This window comes from Apodemus sylvaticus, chromosome 17, assembly GCF_947179515.1.
Source record: "Apodemus sylvaticus chromosome 17, mApoSyl1.1, whole genome shotgun sequence".
Lineage (NCBI taxonomy): Eukaryota > Metazoa > Chordata > Mammalia > Rodentia > Muridae > Apodemus > Apodemus sylvaticus.
The window spans coordinates 78663385-78679487 of NC_067488.1; the positions used below are offsets into that span (position 1 = coordinate 78663385).

General features: G+C 36.7%; 1 protein-coding gene across 1 annotated transcript; it reads right to left on the bottom strand.

Moving 5' to 3' along the window:
• Positions 1 to 7690: 7690 nt before the first annotated feature.
• LOC127668142 (olfactory receptor 2G3-like) lies at positions 7691 to 8644 on the bottom strand. Its single transcript, XM_052161566.1, has one exon. The coding sequence runs from the start codon at positions 8642 to 8644 to the stop codon at positions 7691 to 7693; it is 954 nt and encodes a 317-aa protein (XP_052017526.1).
• Between the last annotated feature and the right edge of the window lie 7459 nt (positions 8645 to 16103).

Here is a 16103-nt window from a genome sequence, read left to right on the forward strand (position 1 = left end):
GCAAGGATGATGGTTATCGAGACTGGGGTGATCCTAAGACAGGCCCTGCTCCATTATCTTGGTACCTCATCTGCTTCTCATCAATGGTTGTTTGACTTCTGCTCTCTTTAATACAGAGAAGGGAGAGATGCCAGGAGCCATTCTCACAGAGATCTCAAAAACCCCCTCCTCTCAGCCATTTCCAGCTGGCTTTCTCTAGGCTGCATTTAGAAGAAAATGTACTAGTTTAAAGATTAGCCAAGTAAGCTAGATGGTCAGTACATACAGAGCTCACCCGAGTGGGCTCGAACAAACAAAGCTCACCTGTGGTTAAGTTACCACAGCAACTCCTTTCCACTTCACCTCCCCATGATTGAAATATGATGCCAAGTTTCTACTGCAACTGCCAAATCTTAGCTAAGACCCTGAGAGACAATTCTGAGAAACTGTTCCTGAAGAATGATGCTAGACCCCTGAGATTGTTCCCCGAATACAATGACTTTCCCCTTTCACCCCTCCCCATACCTGCTTGCTTGCCTTTGTAATACCTTGTGTGAAAATTAAAGTTTGACAGCTTGTTCGGAATCTCGTCTTGTTGTTCAGTTTTTTCGTGTCTGTCTTGTCTCTCACCATTTCCCTAGGTGGTTCCAGGACCCTGCTGACTGTCCTGCAGGTCAGGACAGCTGACTAGTGGTACCCTAGATACCAGTATGATTTGGGACCTTCGCAAATACTGCAGTCAACTGTGGGAAATGGAAGGAGGTTCCCCATTCCCTATTTCTCCTTATTTCACTCCAATCTCTGTTAGGTTTTTTTTTTTTTTTTTTTTTTTTTTTTTTTTTTTTTTTTTTTTTTTTTTTTTTTGGTCTCTGACACTAACACTGTGTCTAAAAGTTTTGTCTTTAAGCTAAAATTGATGGATTTGTAAGTTTATTACAAAGTGGTAGCTAGAAGCCTGATCTAGAATGAGGGGAAGAAAGGACAGGAGTAGGCCAGCCATAGCATGCACACCCCCAGCATACCCTTCACTGCCTTATATGCTTTTCTGCTCCACACCATAGATAACTCTACTAAAGGATATACACATCATTTAGTTTTGCTGGCTTCTGTCACCCACAAGGTATGATTCTAAATTCTAAAGCCTGATTTAATAGCTACCTCTTTACTCTATGTTTTTTCTAACTATTTGTCTCTAATCTCTCTGGAATTTGACCTTCTATTGATTCCATGTGGGTGTGTAGAATTGCCCAAAGAGTAGGGAGACTTTGTAGCTTCAGGAGGATTGGAGATAATGAAACAGCCACCTCAAAAGACAATTTTAATGATAGAAAGTGATTATATAGGCAGACTCTTCTTGCACTAAAACAAATGGGAAATTCCATTCCATATCCCTTGAGAGCAAAAGTAAGAATTGAGGGTATAGAAACTTAACATGAAAAAGGCACCACAATACTTATTGAAACTGTGACCACTGGAGTCAATCCCTCCCTACTTACAATTACAATCTCTATATATTTCACCTCAAAAAAAAAAAAGCTTGAAAACTGTACGATAAGAAAAAGTAGATATACAACAAGAAAAATTACCTCACTTTCAATTATAATGACTGAACTCATAGTGAGAAGAAGCAGAAATTATGGAAAATCTTAATTGCTCTACAGGTGTTAATATTGTGAAATATCATTGTTAGGTGAAGCTCAATATGCTGATTTATGAAAGCAAATGCAATTTGATGACTCTATTATACTTTATTAGGTTTAAGAGCCTGAGATAAGGTCGAGGAATAAGGGGGAAAAGGTCTCTGTTATTCCCGAAGATTGTGAAAAACCCATAGAGACTTTACTGATTTCTTACATAGATTAATAACCACTATAAACAAGGAAATGTCAGATCCAAATGGGGACAGGTATTAATTGAAATTTTAGCTTTTAAAAATGCAAATGCAGAATGTAAAAAAAATCTTAGATCTTTAAAAGTTTGATCAGCACCTATGGATAAATGTATTAGGACTACTGCTGATATTGATCATAATGACTATGTAATTGGACAAGCAATGGCTAATAATCTTACATGTAAAAAAGTCCATTGTTTTAACTGTGGAATATGAGGTCATTTGAAAAGGGATTGTAATCAATGGTTCTTAGAGACTTCCCTAGAAGACCTCAGCATTCCTGGACTTATAGGTGTGCTAAGGGTAGGAATTAGACTAATGAATGCAGATCAGCAAGAGATATGTAAAGCAATTCCTTACTGACGGGAAATTCTCTATAAGATAATCTTTTAAATATTGGAAAGTCCCTAAGAGGGTTCACCCATATCCCAGCAACAAACAACAGGAGCCAGGTATTTCCTGTCAGCAATCCACAGACCTAGAGAAAACTAAACTATGTCTTGGAGATCTAATGCATGCTGCTCTAGACTTAGCCATAAGTAAAAACCTCACACTATCTCACACTATCTACACACTCAATGCTGTAAAATACTCACTGGAGTTCATGGACCTCTACTCCCAAAGACAGTTGGAATAGTTATAGGAAGAAGTAGCCTAACATCTCAAGGATTCATTGTGCATCCAGGAATCATAGATGAAGACTTCAAAGGAGAAACTGAGATTATCATTTATATAAAGAAAAATTCATAGCTTAAAGTGGAAGACAAGACTGCTCAGCTTCTATTGCTTGTTTAGGTCAAAGGCAAAGAAACCACAAAACAAAGAACAGGAGGATTTGAAAGTACTAAAAGATAGGGTTTGGTGTTGTTGTTGTTTTTTGTTTTTTGTTTTTGTTAAATTATCAATGATAAGAGAAAAAGTAAAATTAAACGCTGTTGAAATTGGAGGTTTTGATAGGAGCTGATATAACTTTAATTTCACAAAAATCTTGAAATCCACATTGGTCCTTTCAGAAAGTATCTACACAGTTTGTTGGGATTGGAACACTGTTCTAAGTAAAATGAAGCATAAGACAAGTTAAATGTGTGGGTCCAGAAAGTCAAATAGAAAGATTACAACCTTATGTGTCAGATACAACCATAAACCTAAGGGGAGGAGCACTACTGCAATAATGGGAGCTCAGGTTAATATTCCTTAAATAGATATCTATTTTAATTGATTTATGGATTGTTTCTGTATTTAAATAGATAAGAAATGTGGCTTGAGATGTATGGAGATAGGCATAGAATGTGAGTGCCTGTCTATTTTAAAGGATAAAAAAAAAATGCTACCTCTTGATATGTGTGGATTCATAAGGATCAAACTGTACCTAAAGGAGATGCTTGATAAACAGAAAAGGGGAAGAAGAACTCCCAGAAATAGATTGAATAATGCTTTATTAACTTTTTAATTAACTATTTTATTAATTTTTAAATGCCAGTGAGGCAGGAACAACTGCTGTATAAGAAGCTGCTGAAAGACAGTGGATTATAGAAGAAAATACTTAATTAGATCAATTTGTGTACTTTAAAGCTGTTTTACCCTCAAAATGGGAGTCAGGGAATATGTAACATTAGGGAAGAGGTTTTGTATTTCCACAGGTGATGAAAGACTATGGGTTCCATCAAAATTGATAAAGATCCAACCTGAATTAGAGAAATTTCCAGTGATACCACAAACTCAAAAAAGAAAGAGACACAGAAAGACAGCAATGCAGGTGACACATAAAGCTGATCACACTCACCCCACAATTCCATCAACTGATCATAGAATAGCTCAACAAACTGTCTAAAAACTAACAGATTTTTCATTAAACTGGCAGACCTTGATGCTGGAAAACCTTGAAGACTGGAAAACTTTAATGCTGAAGTAGACATTTGCTGAATGAATGATTATCTGGATTTCACTTGTGAAGGATCATTTCATCTACTGATCTTCATGAAGATATTCAGAGTGTTAAGTTTGTGGGATTGATAGGGGGAAGAAGTGGAGGAATTTTAATTCAGCAACATAACTCATATGGCAAGGGAAAAAACATCCAAAGATTTTTTTAGGTATACATGACATAGGTGGAATAGAGAAATGCCTTGGATTACCATGTGATCTTGCTATAATATAGAGTGAACACCTTTTATCCCCAAGAATGAAAGTAAGATCATTTTATAGAAGGAAGCGGTCATGTCTGAAAGTGACACTAAGTCTAATTGAGGGGAAGACAAAGTGACGAATCAGAGAAAATTTTGACAGAATAAGTCAGAAATAAGATTTACCAAACTCTCATGAGAACAGACAAGAAGGAGAGGCTGTTTAAGAGCAGCAAGAGACAGGGGTAAAGAAAAGAAGAGATGGAGGAGGGGGCATGTGAGGGGAGCATTGGGAGAAGGCAGTGTCTGTATCAGGATGTAAAGTATATAAATAAATTAATGGGGAAAAAGGAAAGGTAGTGGTGTTGTGGTAAAGTGTGTGCATAAAGAGTTTCAGCAGGACAGTTTCACAAAGACAGGTTCCAGAGAGAAGAAGATAGACACAGGTGAAGACAGAGTGAACCAGAGAATGAAAAGGAGACAGAAGGTTAGAACACATGGCTAAAATTAATATGGGGTCAAGAGAGCAATTCAGTAGAAGCCAAGAGAAGGTGTATTTAATCAGTCAGCTTGGAAGATTAGATCATATGGAGGTAGAAGCTTTCAGGCCTAGACCTAGGGATAGTTAGGACAGAGAAGGAAATGCTCTGGGCTCAACCCAAGCAATGTTTCCATACAGCTTGGGTACACTGCTCATCTTATCTCATAATCTGAGGAAATAAAAGTATCATTTACGTCTTTTATATCATCTTACTCTTCAAGCTAACAGTCATCAAAGGAAGCCATAGTGGGAATTCAGAGCTGGAACCTATAGACAGGGACTAAAACAAACTCCAGAAGCACATTGCTTGTTGGCTTCTTTCTGGGCCCATATTCAGATATATTTAGTATAAAACATAGACTCATCTGCCTAGAATGGTACCAGCTATGTACTCTTGGTCCTCCTCCAAAAATTAAAATCAAAAAAATTCTCCACAAATATGCCATGGGCTAGTATGATGGAGACAACTTCTCTACTGATATAATTTCTTCCCAGGTGTTTCAAGTTTGCTTCAAATTTATAAAAACTGACTAGCACAAATATTAGCCAGAATGTCCCTGGTTCTGGAAAGACTCAGTGAAACAGTATTTGGCAAAACCAGAACGGGGAACTGGGAAGGGGTGGGAGGGAGGACAGGGGAAGAGAAGGGGGCTTACGGGACTTTCGGGGAGTGGGGGGGGGCTAGAAAAGGGGAAATCATTTGAAATGTAAATAAATTATATCGAATAAAAAAAACATTTATTGATAATAAAAAAAAAAAAAGAAAAAAAAACTGACTAGCACAAATATTAGCCAGAATAAATAAAATTTAGGACAGAAGCTATGTCTTGACTAATAAAAACTGTGTTAAAATTATTTAAATATCTTCTCTGATCACAATGGCATAGCACTAGGAATCAATAGAAGGAAAAGCTTTCTAATATTTAGTAACACATGGAATTTAAGCTGCATATTCCTCCATTGCCAATGAAAATTACAATGAATGAGAGTAGTTAATGTGCATTAATACATGTGCAAAATGGTCTAAAACAAATTTAATCATAAAAACAATTCTTGTTATCCAAAATAGCAACAATAAAGATGAAAGCAAAATATAACAAAACCTTAGGGGTTTATCAAAAACATTTCTAAGAGGGAAGTTGATAATACCAAATTTCATCAAGGGATGAGTTTTGTTCACATTGTTCTCAGTGCACATACTGGACAGTTCCAGTTCTAGGGAGACCAATAACTCTTCTGGCATCTGTAGACATGTGCACATACACACACATATGCATCAATAAAATATATTACATATATTAAATGGATACATCAAAAATTAAAGAACCAATGAAAAAGATACAATGAATGTCAACTATTCATGGTTGACCCTCCATTTTGAACCACTGATCTATCCTGCTTTCTTAATATTGAATACTTCACACTCTCAATTTCTAGATCTTTGTATTTATATTAAATCAGAAGTGAAAATGCTTGATTTTTATTTGAAATATGTTTATCTATTAGGATCATACTACTGTATCTTTCCTTTGATTTTAGTTAATAGTGTTGGCTGTGTAGCAATATCTGGAGTCTTGGAATAGGATAGAAGCACTAAATATTGGGTAAACTCTATTGTAGATGTAAATGAAATTACCAGTACATTAGCAATTTCACTATAAACATGACAGTGCTATGAAAGCTATTCAATCAATTTTAATAATCAAGCTTGACTTATATATTAGATTTATATTAATGGATTTATAGATTTAATTGATTATATTAATAATGTATATTAATAGATTATTTCATTTAACATTTGAATGTCAATAAGACAAAAATAAAGATAATTGGTGTGACTTTTAAGTTCATATGGTTTTAAGAGCTACATTTTCTCCTTAATTTACTCAACTTATAATTCTATAAGGTTTTCATGTCTCCTTTGCTTAGCCTAACTATACAAATAGAAAAGAACATGGAGTTCACATTATGTAGACACTTAAACACTTTTATAAACTAACTAGGGAAGACTGAATCTGAGAACCTCAGAATTCATGAACCCTTTCTATTTCCTCTTGAGTACATGTTTTATAAAAGTGAAAAATACCTACAGGAAATAATGGTGTAGTAGATTGACTTTATTACATCAATTTGTTTTCTCAGATACTGAAAAATATTGGGCGTACAACAGATATTTATTTAAAAAAAAATCAGAATGCTGTGAAACTGTGAAGATTTTCACTATCAGTAAGATTAATCATAGTGGAAACACAGAAGCATGAAGAAGATTCCATTAAAAATCATAAGCACAAATAACTCAGACTCTCTCCATCCTACATTTTCCATAGGAAAATTATATTCACTACAGACATTAGAATATTCAAAGGGTCTCTCTCTCTCTCTCTCTCTCTCTCTCTCTCTCTCTCTCTCTCTCTCTCTCTCTCTCTCCTCTCTCTCCAAACAGATTAGGCTCAAATTTCATGTCTGGTTTAGCCTAGGATGAATTGGATTCCTAAGATCATATGATAAGAATCACCTAATATTCTGAATAAAATCTAAGAAATCAAAGCTCAGGAAGCACCATCCAATGAAAATACTTAGGTAGAAAAAATTGAAATGTTATTGAAAATCTCACTTAGCAAAAGCACTGGATGTAAAAATTAACAAAACTCCACTAATAGAGCCACTGGAGTAGACCAGTGAGGGAAAACCCAAGTGTCTATTTTAGATTAGAACATTAACAAAGGACATTGGTCCAAGGATATAGGAGGCCATATTTCACTGGGTTCACAAAAACATCCTAGGAAATAATACCTCAACGACTTCTAGCTAGCTGTGAATATACTTTATCTTTATATGAAAGAGATAAACTAGTAGACATACTTAATCTAATAAGAACGAAAATTCTTAATAAAAGAGTGATCATTAAGAAAGTAAAAGAAAAGAATTGCAGGAGTCTTGACAACAGCAAATGTTGTTTTCAATTTATTAGTTAATCTGATTGTCAGGTCTAGATGGGGCATCTCTGAGTATGATAATTAGGGGAGTAGTTTCCTGGCTTGGAGCAATCCAGAGAGGCTGGTGAGTTTAGTTTTAGAGCATGGGTCTCATGGTGACCCTGGGTAATGCATCTAGATCAGCACCTTTATTTTTGTGAGGACAGACAGATCTACATCTCTACCTGGAAAGAATTTTCTTTCCAGTGCTGTTATCTTTCCTTACCAACCTCTTCAAAGCTCCCTTTACATCTTTGTTTCTTAAAGTATAAATGAGGGGGTTTAGAGTAGGAATAACCACGGTATACAAAAGGGTGATAAACTTTCCCTGACTGTGTGCATAGGAGCTGTTAGGCTGGATATAGATAGCAATGATTGTGCCATAAAATAGTACTACTACCACCAGGTGGGATCCACAGGTTCCAAGAGCTTTACCCCAGGTTAGAGCTGCCCTTAACCTCATCAATGCTTGGGCAATGTATCCATATGACACCAAGATGAGTGTCAGGAGAAGGAGGAGTAACACCAAGGAAGCCATGAATAACTCCACTTCATTGGTATGAAAGTCTACACAGGCCATCTTGATCATGGCAGGAACTTCACAGATGAAGTGATAAATCCTGTGGTTCCCACAGCAAGGCAGGCGGAGGGTGATGGTGCCCTGAATCAGTGTGTTGCCCACTCCACTCAACCATGCCACTCCTGCAAGAGACTGGCAGAGCCATGAGTGCATAACTGTAGCATAGTGAAGTGGTCGGCAAACAGCAGCATAGCGATCAAATGCCATAACTGCGAGGAGGACACATTCAGTGGACCCCAGAGCCAGAGACACATAAAGCTGAATAGCGCAGCCTGTGGCAGTAATTGTCTTGGCTGGGCCATGGAGGTTCCACAGCAGCTGAGGAACAATGCTGGTTGAAAAGCAGATATCAACGAAAGAGAGGTTGGTAAGGAAATAGTACATGGGTGTTTGGAGCGCAGAATCCAAACAGGAAATGAGGATGATCGCAGTGTTGCCTACCAGTGTCAGGAGGTAGGAGATCAGCACCACCACAAAGAGGATCTTCTCAAGTTGTGGCTGATCAGAGAAGCCCACCAGGATGAAATCACCACCCAAGCTCTTGTTAATTCTCATCACTCTACTCACAAAAAGGAGGGTAACAAGTGCAGAAATACATGTTAGATAAAGAGCAATGTAATGTGATCAGAAATCCTCTTGAGGGACATGGACTCTAAAGGAAGTAGAAGATGGGATATGTTCTATACAGGGGAAAGGCAGGAGGGAGAGAGACAGGGAGAGAGAGAGACACACACACACACACACAGAGAGAGAGAGAGAGAGAGAGAGAGAGAGAGAGAGAGAGAGAGAGAGAGAGAGACAGACAGACAGACAGACAGACAGACAGACAGACTGAGGTTCTTCAAGGAGGAAAGTCAAAGAATACAGAGTACACTGAGAACTGTTAAAGGTACAGAGCTACACATAGAACTACAAACGACAAAGGAATGAGGTGAGAGAAATTGTCTTACCCAGGGAAGTGGACACCAATTGGTTAAGCAATTCCAAATGTCCAGTCCTAAAAACACATAGGAGTAACATTATACAGACTGAGCAGGATACACATACTCACACACACACTCACACATACACATAGACATTTGTAAATGTAGGTATACATGTAATAATTAATGAAGAAAAGCCATGGATTGGAAAGAGAATAAGAGAAGTATATTGGAGGATATGGAGGAAGGAAAGAGAATGGGTAAATGATCTAATTATATTACAATCTCAAAAAGTAAAGAAAAAAATGTTCCAGAAAGGCTCAGAGCTGTAAAACAGAACATGTAGAAAACACTCAACAATCAATGATTGCCCAATTCTTCTAAGTTGCCTCAATTGTTCTTTCAGGAAATTTGCCTTTTTCTTCCCCACCTTGTAAGACTATCAGCAACAGGTAGAAAGAGAGATTGCAAAGATATAAACAAGGTCTTTGGAGGTATCCAATTGTGTCCATAGGAAAAGTAACAAAGATGCATTTGGGGAGGAAAAAAATAAAAGGACATGATACTGTACTTCTCTACCTTAAATGAGAATTTGTAAGCTATTCTATTTCTCTACCTTACATTTATATTTTAAAAAGCACCATGCTAAGAACAAAGTGCACAACCGCAATGACTTAACTGTTAGATATCATGCATGGACTGGTTTTTTTTGCCAGAATTTTTCTTATAATATGGTAACAGGCAGTCTGGAGTGTTTTAACAATCAATGTAGAGTATTCTTGTTAGTTTTGAATAATTTTAGAGTGTTGTAAAATTGTGTCAGCATTGTGCATTTTCTTTTTAGGATACAGTACCTATGTCTCAATTTTTCATTTTTAATAGCCCTCTCTTTGAACTTGTGCTTTATTAACTATTTCCCTTATTATTTTAGTTTCATAGTATACAAGCAACAGGGGATATAAGTCTAATGGATTTCTTACTTTACATAGATCCTTTAAATATTTGTGTTTACATCGTACATGATTCTGTGCTATATGATACCATTTTCATAGAAATGTACATTGTATCTGGATTAAAACCCTTAATTTCCTATTTAATTTGATTATTTATCTAAGATTTTTCATGACTATCCTAGATAGGAAGCCTTACAGGTGATCACTTATCTTTTGTCTATAACTCTTCATTACTTAACCTCTTATAGTCATAAAAATAGGACGTTCAGCAATGTAAAATTATTTATAAAAAGTAATCAACTTCATACACTATCAATCAATTCAGGGTTTTGTAAAATATTTGTCTTCTTTTCTGTTTTCAGGATGATATCCCACTTGTGTTACTTCTTACCAAATCAAGTTTTAACTTCTTTATTCATCCTGTGTCTCTCCATAAAACTATTTCAGTTATACCTGCCAACTTCTATCCACGTGTCAGTACTATTTCCACATGAACATCTGCCTAGCAGCACTGTCAGCCACTAAGCATCCCTCCTGAAACCTCAGTTGCTTTGTTTGTAACCATGCAAATTTGTGCATGAGCCCACTTTCACAGAGTAGACCACATGTCTTAAAAGGGGAAGGAAACATTTAATGAGCATAAATGTTATTTTTAATCATTTTCTTGTTATCTAAAATGAATGATTATTTTAAAACAACAGAATAGACATAAATGTACTTTTAATAAGCTGATATCTTTACTATTTTATTAAATTCTTACCCTTTCTCACTTTCCTTTCTTAACTAGCAAATGTTGCTAAAGGCATCTATTAAATATACTGTGTGATAACATAATGTTTCATAAATTATCTAATTCAAAGCTTACATTTATATGTTAATATATTCACATTTATTGAAAAATAAACTTAAAATGTAAAATTTTTAATTAAATTTATAAAAATCGAAGAATGTGGCTAACACTATTAAAGTAGCAGCACTAATTTCTCTCCAACAGAATCTACATATTAAAATTCATCCCTGGACAAGAGTTTGCATGTCATACATTCACAGAATTCAGATTCGAGAACCTGAACTCATTCATTAATACATATTTGTTGAAAAACAAATGTGTGCTGGGTGGTGGTGGCACATGCCTTTAACCCCAGTACTTGAGAGGCAGAGGCAGGTGAATTTCTGAGTTCGAGGCTAGCCTTGTTTACAGAGTGAGTTCCAGGACAGCCAGGGCTAAACAGAAAAACCCTGTCTTGAAGAAAAAAAAAGAAAAGAAAAGAAAAGAAAGAAAGAAAAACAAATGTGTTTCGTCCCTAACTTTGTGCTCTCCACATTCTTCAGTCAGTGTACTTGAATTTCCTCAAAAATGGTATAAAACCATATTTTAATATTATAGTGATGTAAAATAAAATTTCACAGATATGTTAGAGTATTTGTTTGAATAGCAACTGCTATATATCATATTTTCAAGATTTTCCTCTGATATCGTCATCATGTCCAAATATATTTATTTAACACAACCTTGTTGAGAAGCTCGAGGGCATGAACATCTTATTTTACTCACATTTTAAATGTAAGTATTTAATAAGAATGCAATGTTTTTTATTCTTTGTCTTTCCAAAAAGACAATCATTCAAAATCCAGGAAATATAGTTACTGTACATATACATGAGCACAACGAACCATAGACTATCTCTTCAGTAGCCCATACACATCCAACACTATTGCTGTATCAGAAAGAACTTCACATTTTTTGTTCTTCAGAAAAATGTAAAATTGGAAAGAATTGAAGAAATATAAGCCACAAAGAAATCCTTCCAAATACAGGAGTTATATATGTATATATAGAGATAGAGATAGAGATAGAGATAGAGATATATTGCTGAATGTATATTTTTCAGATTAAAGGTAACTATAAAATATGAAGTATTTCAAATCCAATTTTATAGTCAAATGTAATTTGCTATATTAATCAGAAACACTTTAAACACTTTAAATGCTTAGCATAAGAGAAATGTTAATCATTAGCTGAATCATTTAAAGAAAGCTGACTTGGCAGTTAATGAAAATAAGATTGTTTTCTTAGCTAGTGATTTTGTAGTACAGACAGATGAGCAAAAGAAAAATGTATGGATATTATTTCCTCACCTCTGAAACTTTTGTCCCCTCATCCTTTCATTTACTTTCCCAGGCTGAGAAGATGATGATTTCCAGAAATTACATTCTTAAAAAGAATCTTAGAATTTAAGGCCAAATATCATATGTTAGTGCCTTGTACAGAGTCCTGGCACACTGAAGTGTGTCACTACAGCAGGAAATGATATCAGTCTAAACTGGGGCCTAGGGATCCCTATATTCCTAATAGGGCAATTATCATCAGGCATGAGAGTGACCAAGAGCAAAATCTTCTGGGAAACTGCATTATAATCACTGTTTCTGTACAGGTAGGTCTTTAATATGAGGCTATCAAGTCACATTCTGAACTAGGATTGTGAGGCAAATGAAAATAAATTTCTCACTCTGAGCAAGACTAAAGACCTGATTCTCATGGATATAGTTGCCTTTATTGATATAATTTGTTGTCTGTATATAATCGGAGCATAATTTAAAGGTTCCATAACCTGAATATCACAGGGATATATTTTCATATGGGGAGTCTGTTGGAGAGAAATAAGAGTAGGTATACTGACAGTGTTATCCACATTCTTAAATCATTAAATCATAGCTGTTAGATATGCTCCTGATGCCCAGGGTTCCTTGAGTAAAAAACTATGTTGGTGAGTTTTATGTCAACTTAACACAAGCTATAGTTATTTGGAAAGAGGGATCCTCTATTGAGAAAATGGGCCTACCAGATTAACTGTGGGCAAACTTGTTTTTTTTTTTTCTTGATTAAGTGGTGTGGGAGGACACATCTCCTCATGAGTAATATCACCTCCCCTGCCGCGATTTTTGCTCCTAGTCAGACAGGACAAGCGGCCCCAGGTACCAAGATATTCTGAGTCTAAGACCTTTGGGGATGCAGCCCACCAAGCTGTGAGCTGCTACCTGCACCCAGGACCTGGGCAGATGGGCAGTTCTTTTGGGGCCAGACAGACGTGGGTCCTGTGCCCTACTGGGAAGTCGGAGAGTGGAGGTGTTCCCCACCACCATCTTTGCTCCCGATCGGACAGAACAAGCTCCCCAGGTACCGAGATATTCAGAGTCTAAGTTCTCTGGGGAAGAAGACCGCCAAGGTGCAGGCAGGCTGCTGCCTACACCCAGGACCTGGGTAGATCTAAGGTTCTTCTGTGTGCCAGCCAGGCATGGGTCCTGTGCCATGAGGGGTGCCTGCTGGATCCCTGCTGCCATGTTCCCTCCCTGACGGAGCAGATGGGCAGCACCAGGTTTGATTCACAGAGAAAACCCAAGTATAACATTGCTTGGGGCAGGACACACCAGGGCTGCAGAGTAGAGCAGCACTTCAGCAATCTGTGCCAGGGGAAACCCAGTCATCCAGTGGCACAGAAATAGCCCTATGGGCTCTTAGGAGGGTCAAGCACCAGCCAATGGCAACAGGACCAACTAACGCCAGAGATAACCAGATGACAAAAGGCAAACGTAGGAACATTACTAACAGAAATCAAGGCAATATGGCAGCATCTGAACCCAATTCTCTAACAATAGCAAGTCCTGGATACCCCCAACCCACCAGAAAAAAAAAAAGATTTGGATTGAAAATCACTAGTCATGATGCTGTTAGAAGAACACAAGAAGGACATAAATGAATCTCTTAAAGAAATACAGGAGAAAATGGATCAAAAGTTAGAAGTCTTACAAGGGAAACACAAAAATCACTTAAAGAAATTCAGAAGAAAATGGGTCAAAAGATAGAATGCCAATAAGGAGGAAATGCAAAAATCACTTAAAGAAATGCAGGAGAACTTGCATCAACAGGCAGAAGTCATTAAAAAAAAAGGAAACACAAAGGTCTCAAAGAATTACAGGAAAACACAAACAAGTGAAGGACCTGAGCAAAACCATCCAGGATCTAAAAACAGAAGTAGAAACAAGTAAGAAATCACAAAGAGAGACAATTTTGGAGATAGAAAACCTTGGGAAGAAATAAGGGGCCATAGATGCAAATATCAACAACAGAATACAAGAGATAGAAGAAAAAAAATCTCAGATGCCGAAGATACCATAGAAACCATGAACTCAACATTGAAAGAAAATGCAAAATGCAAAAAGCTTGTAACCCAAAACATCCCAGGAAATCCAGGACACAATGAGAAGACGAAACCTAAGGATTATAGGTATAGACGAGAGTGAAGATTTACAACTTAAAGGGCCAGCAAATATCTTCAACAAAATTATGGAAGAAAACTTCCCTAACCTAAAAAGAGAGAGATGCCCTTGAATATACAAGAAGCCTACAGAACTCCAAACAGATTGGGCCAGAACTTAAATACCTCCTATCACATAATAATCAAAACCCCAAATGTACTAAACAAAGAAAGAATATTAAAGGCAGTAAGAGAAAAAGGCCAAGTAACATATAAAGGAAGACCTATCAGGATTACACCAGACTTCTCACCAGAGGCCATGAAAGCTAGAAGATCCTGGGCAGAGCTCATGCAGACTCTAAGAGAACACAAATGCCAGCCAAATTATTATACCCAGCAATACTCTTAAGCACCATAGATGGAGAAATCAAGATATTCCATGACAAAAGCAAATTTACACAATATCTTTGCACAAACCAGCCCTACAAAGGATAGTAGGGGGAAAAACACCAATACAAGGAAGGAAACTACACCCTGGAAAAAGCAAGATAGTAGCCTTCTTTCATCAAACCCAAAAGAAGATAACCAATCAAATATAAAAAATAACATCAAAAATGACAGGAAGTAATAATCACTATTCCTTAATATTTCTTAACATCAATGTACTCCATTCCCCACTAAAAAGACATAGACTAAGAGACTGGATACATAAACAGGACCCTATATTTTGCTACATACAGGAAACACACCTCAGTGTCAAAGAAAACACTACCTTAGAGTAAAAGGCTGGAAGACAATTTTACAAGCCGGAAACAAGTAGGAGTAGTCACTCTAATATCAGATGAAATAGACTTTCACCCTAAAGTCATCAAAAGAGACACAGAAGGACACTCCATGCTGGTCAAAGGAAAAATCCACTAAGAAGAACTCTCAATCCTGAACATCTATGCTCCAAATGCAAGGGCACCCTCATTTGTAAAAGAAACTTTACTAAAGCTCAAAGCACACATTGCACCTAACACAATAATTGTGGGTGACTTCAACACTCCACTCTCCTCAATGGACTAATCAGGAAAACAGGAACTAAACAGGGACACAGTGAAACTAATTGAAGCTTTGGACCAATTGAATATAGCCATATTTATAGAACATTTTTCCATAAAGCAAAAGAATATACCTTTTTCTCAGCACCTCATGGTACCTTCTCCAAAATCGATTATATAATTGGTCACAAGACAGACCTCAACAATTATAAGAAGATCGAAACAATCTCATGCCTCCTATCAGATCACTATGGAGTGATCGTGGTCTTCAATAGCAACAAAAACAACAGAAAGCCCACACACACATGGAAACTGAACAAGAATCAATAATACCTTGGTCAAGGAATAAATAAAGAAAGAAATCAAACAATTTTTAGAATTTAAGGAAAACGAAGACACACCATACACAAATCTATGGGACACAATGAAAGCAATGCTAAGAGGAAAACTCATAGCCCTGAGTGCCTCCAAAAAGAAAATGGAGAGAGCATACACTAGCAGCTTAATGGCACAACTGAAAGCCTTGGAACAAAAAGAAGCTACTTCACCCAGGAGGAGAAGAAGACAGGAAATCATCAAACTCAAAGCTGAAATCAATCAAGTAGAAACAAAGAGAACCATACAAAGAATCAACAAAACAGGAGCTGGTTCTTTGAGAAAATCAACAAGATAGATAAACCCTTAGCCAGACTAACCAAAGGGCACAGAGACAGTATCCAAATTAACAAAATTAGAAATGAAAAGGGAGATATAAGAACAGAAACTGAGGAAATTCAAAAAATCATCAGATCTTATTTCAAAAGTCTATACTCAAAACAACTGGAGAATCTTGAGGAAAT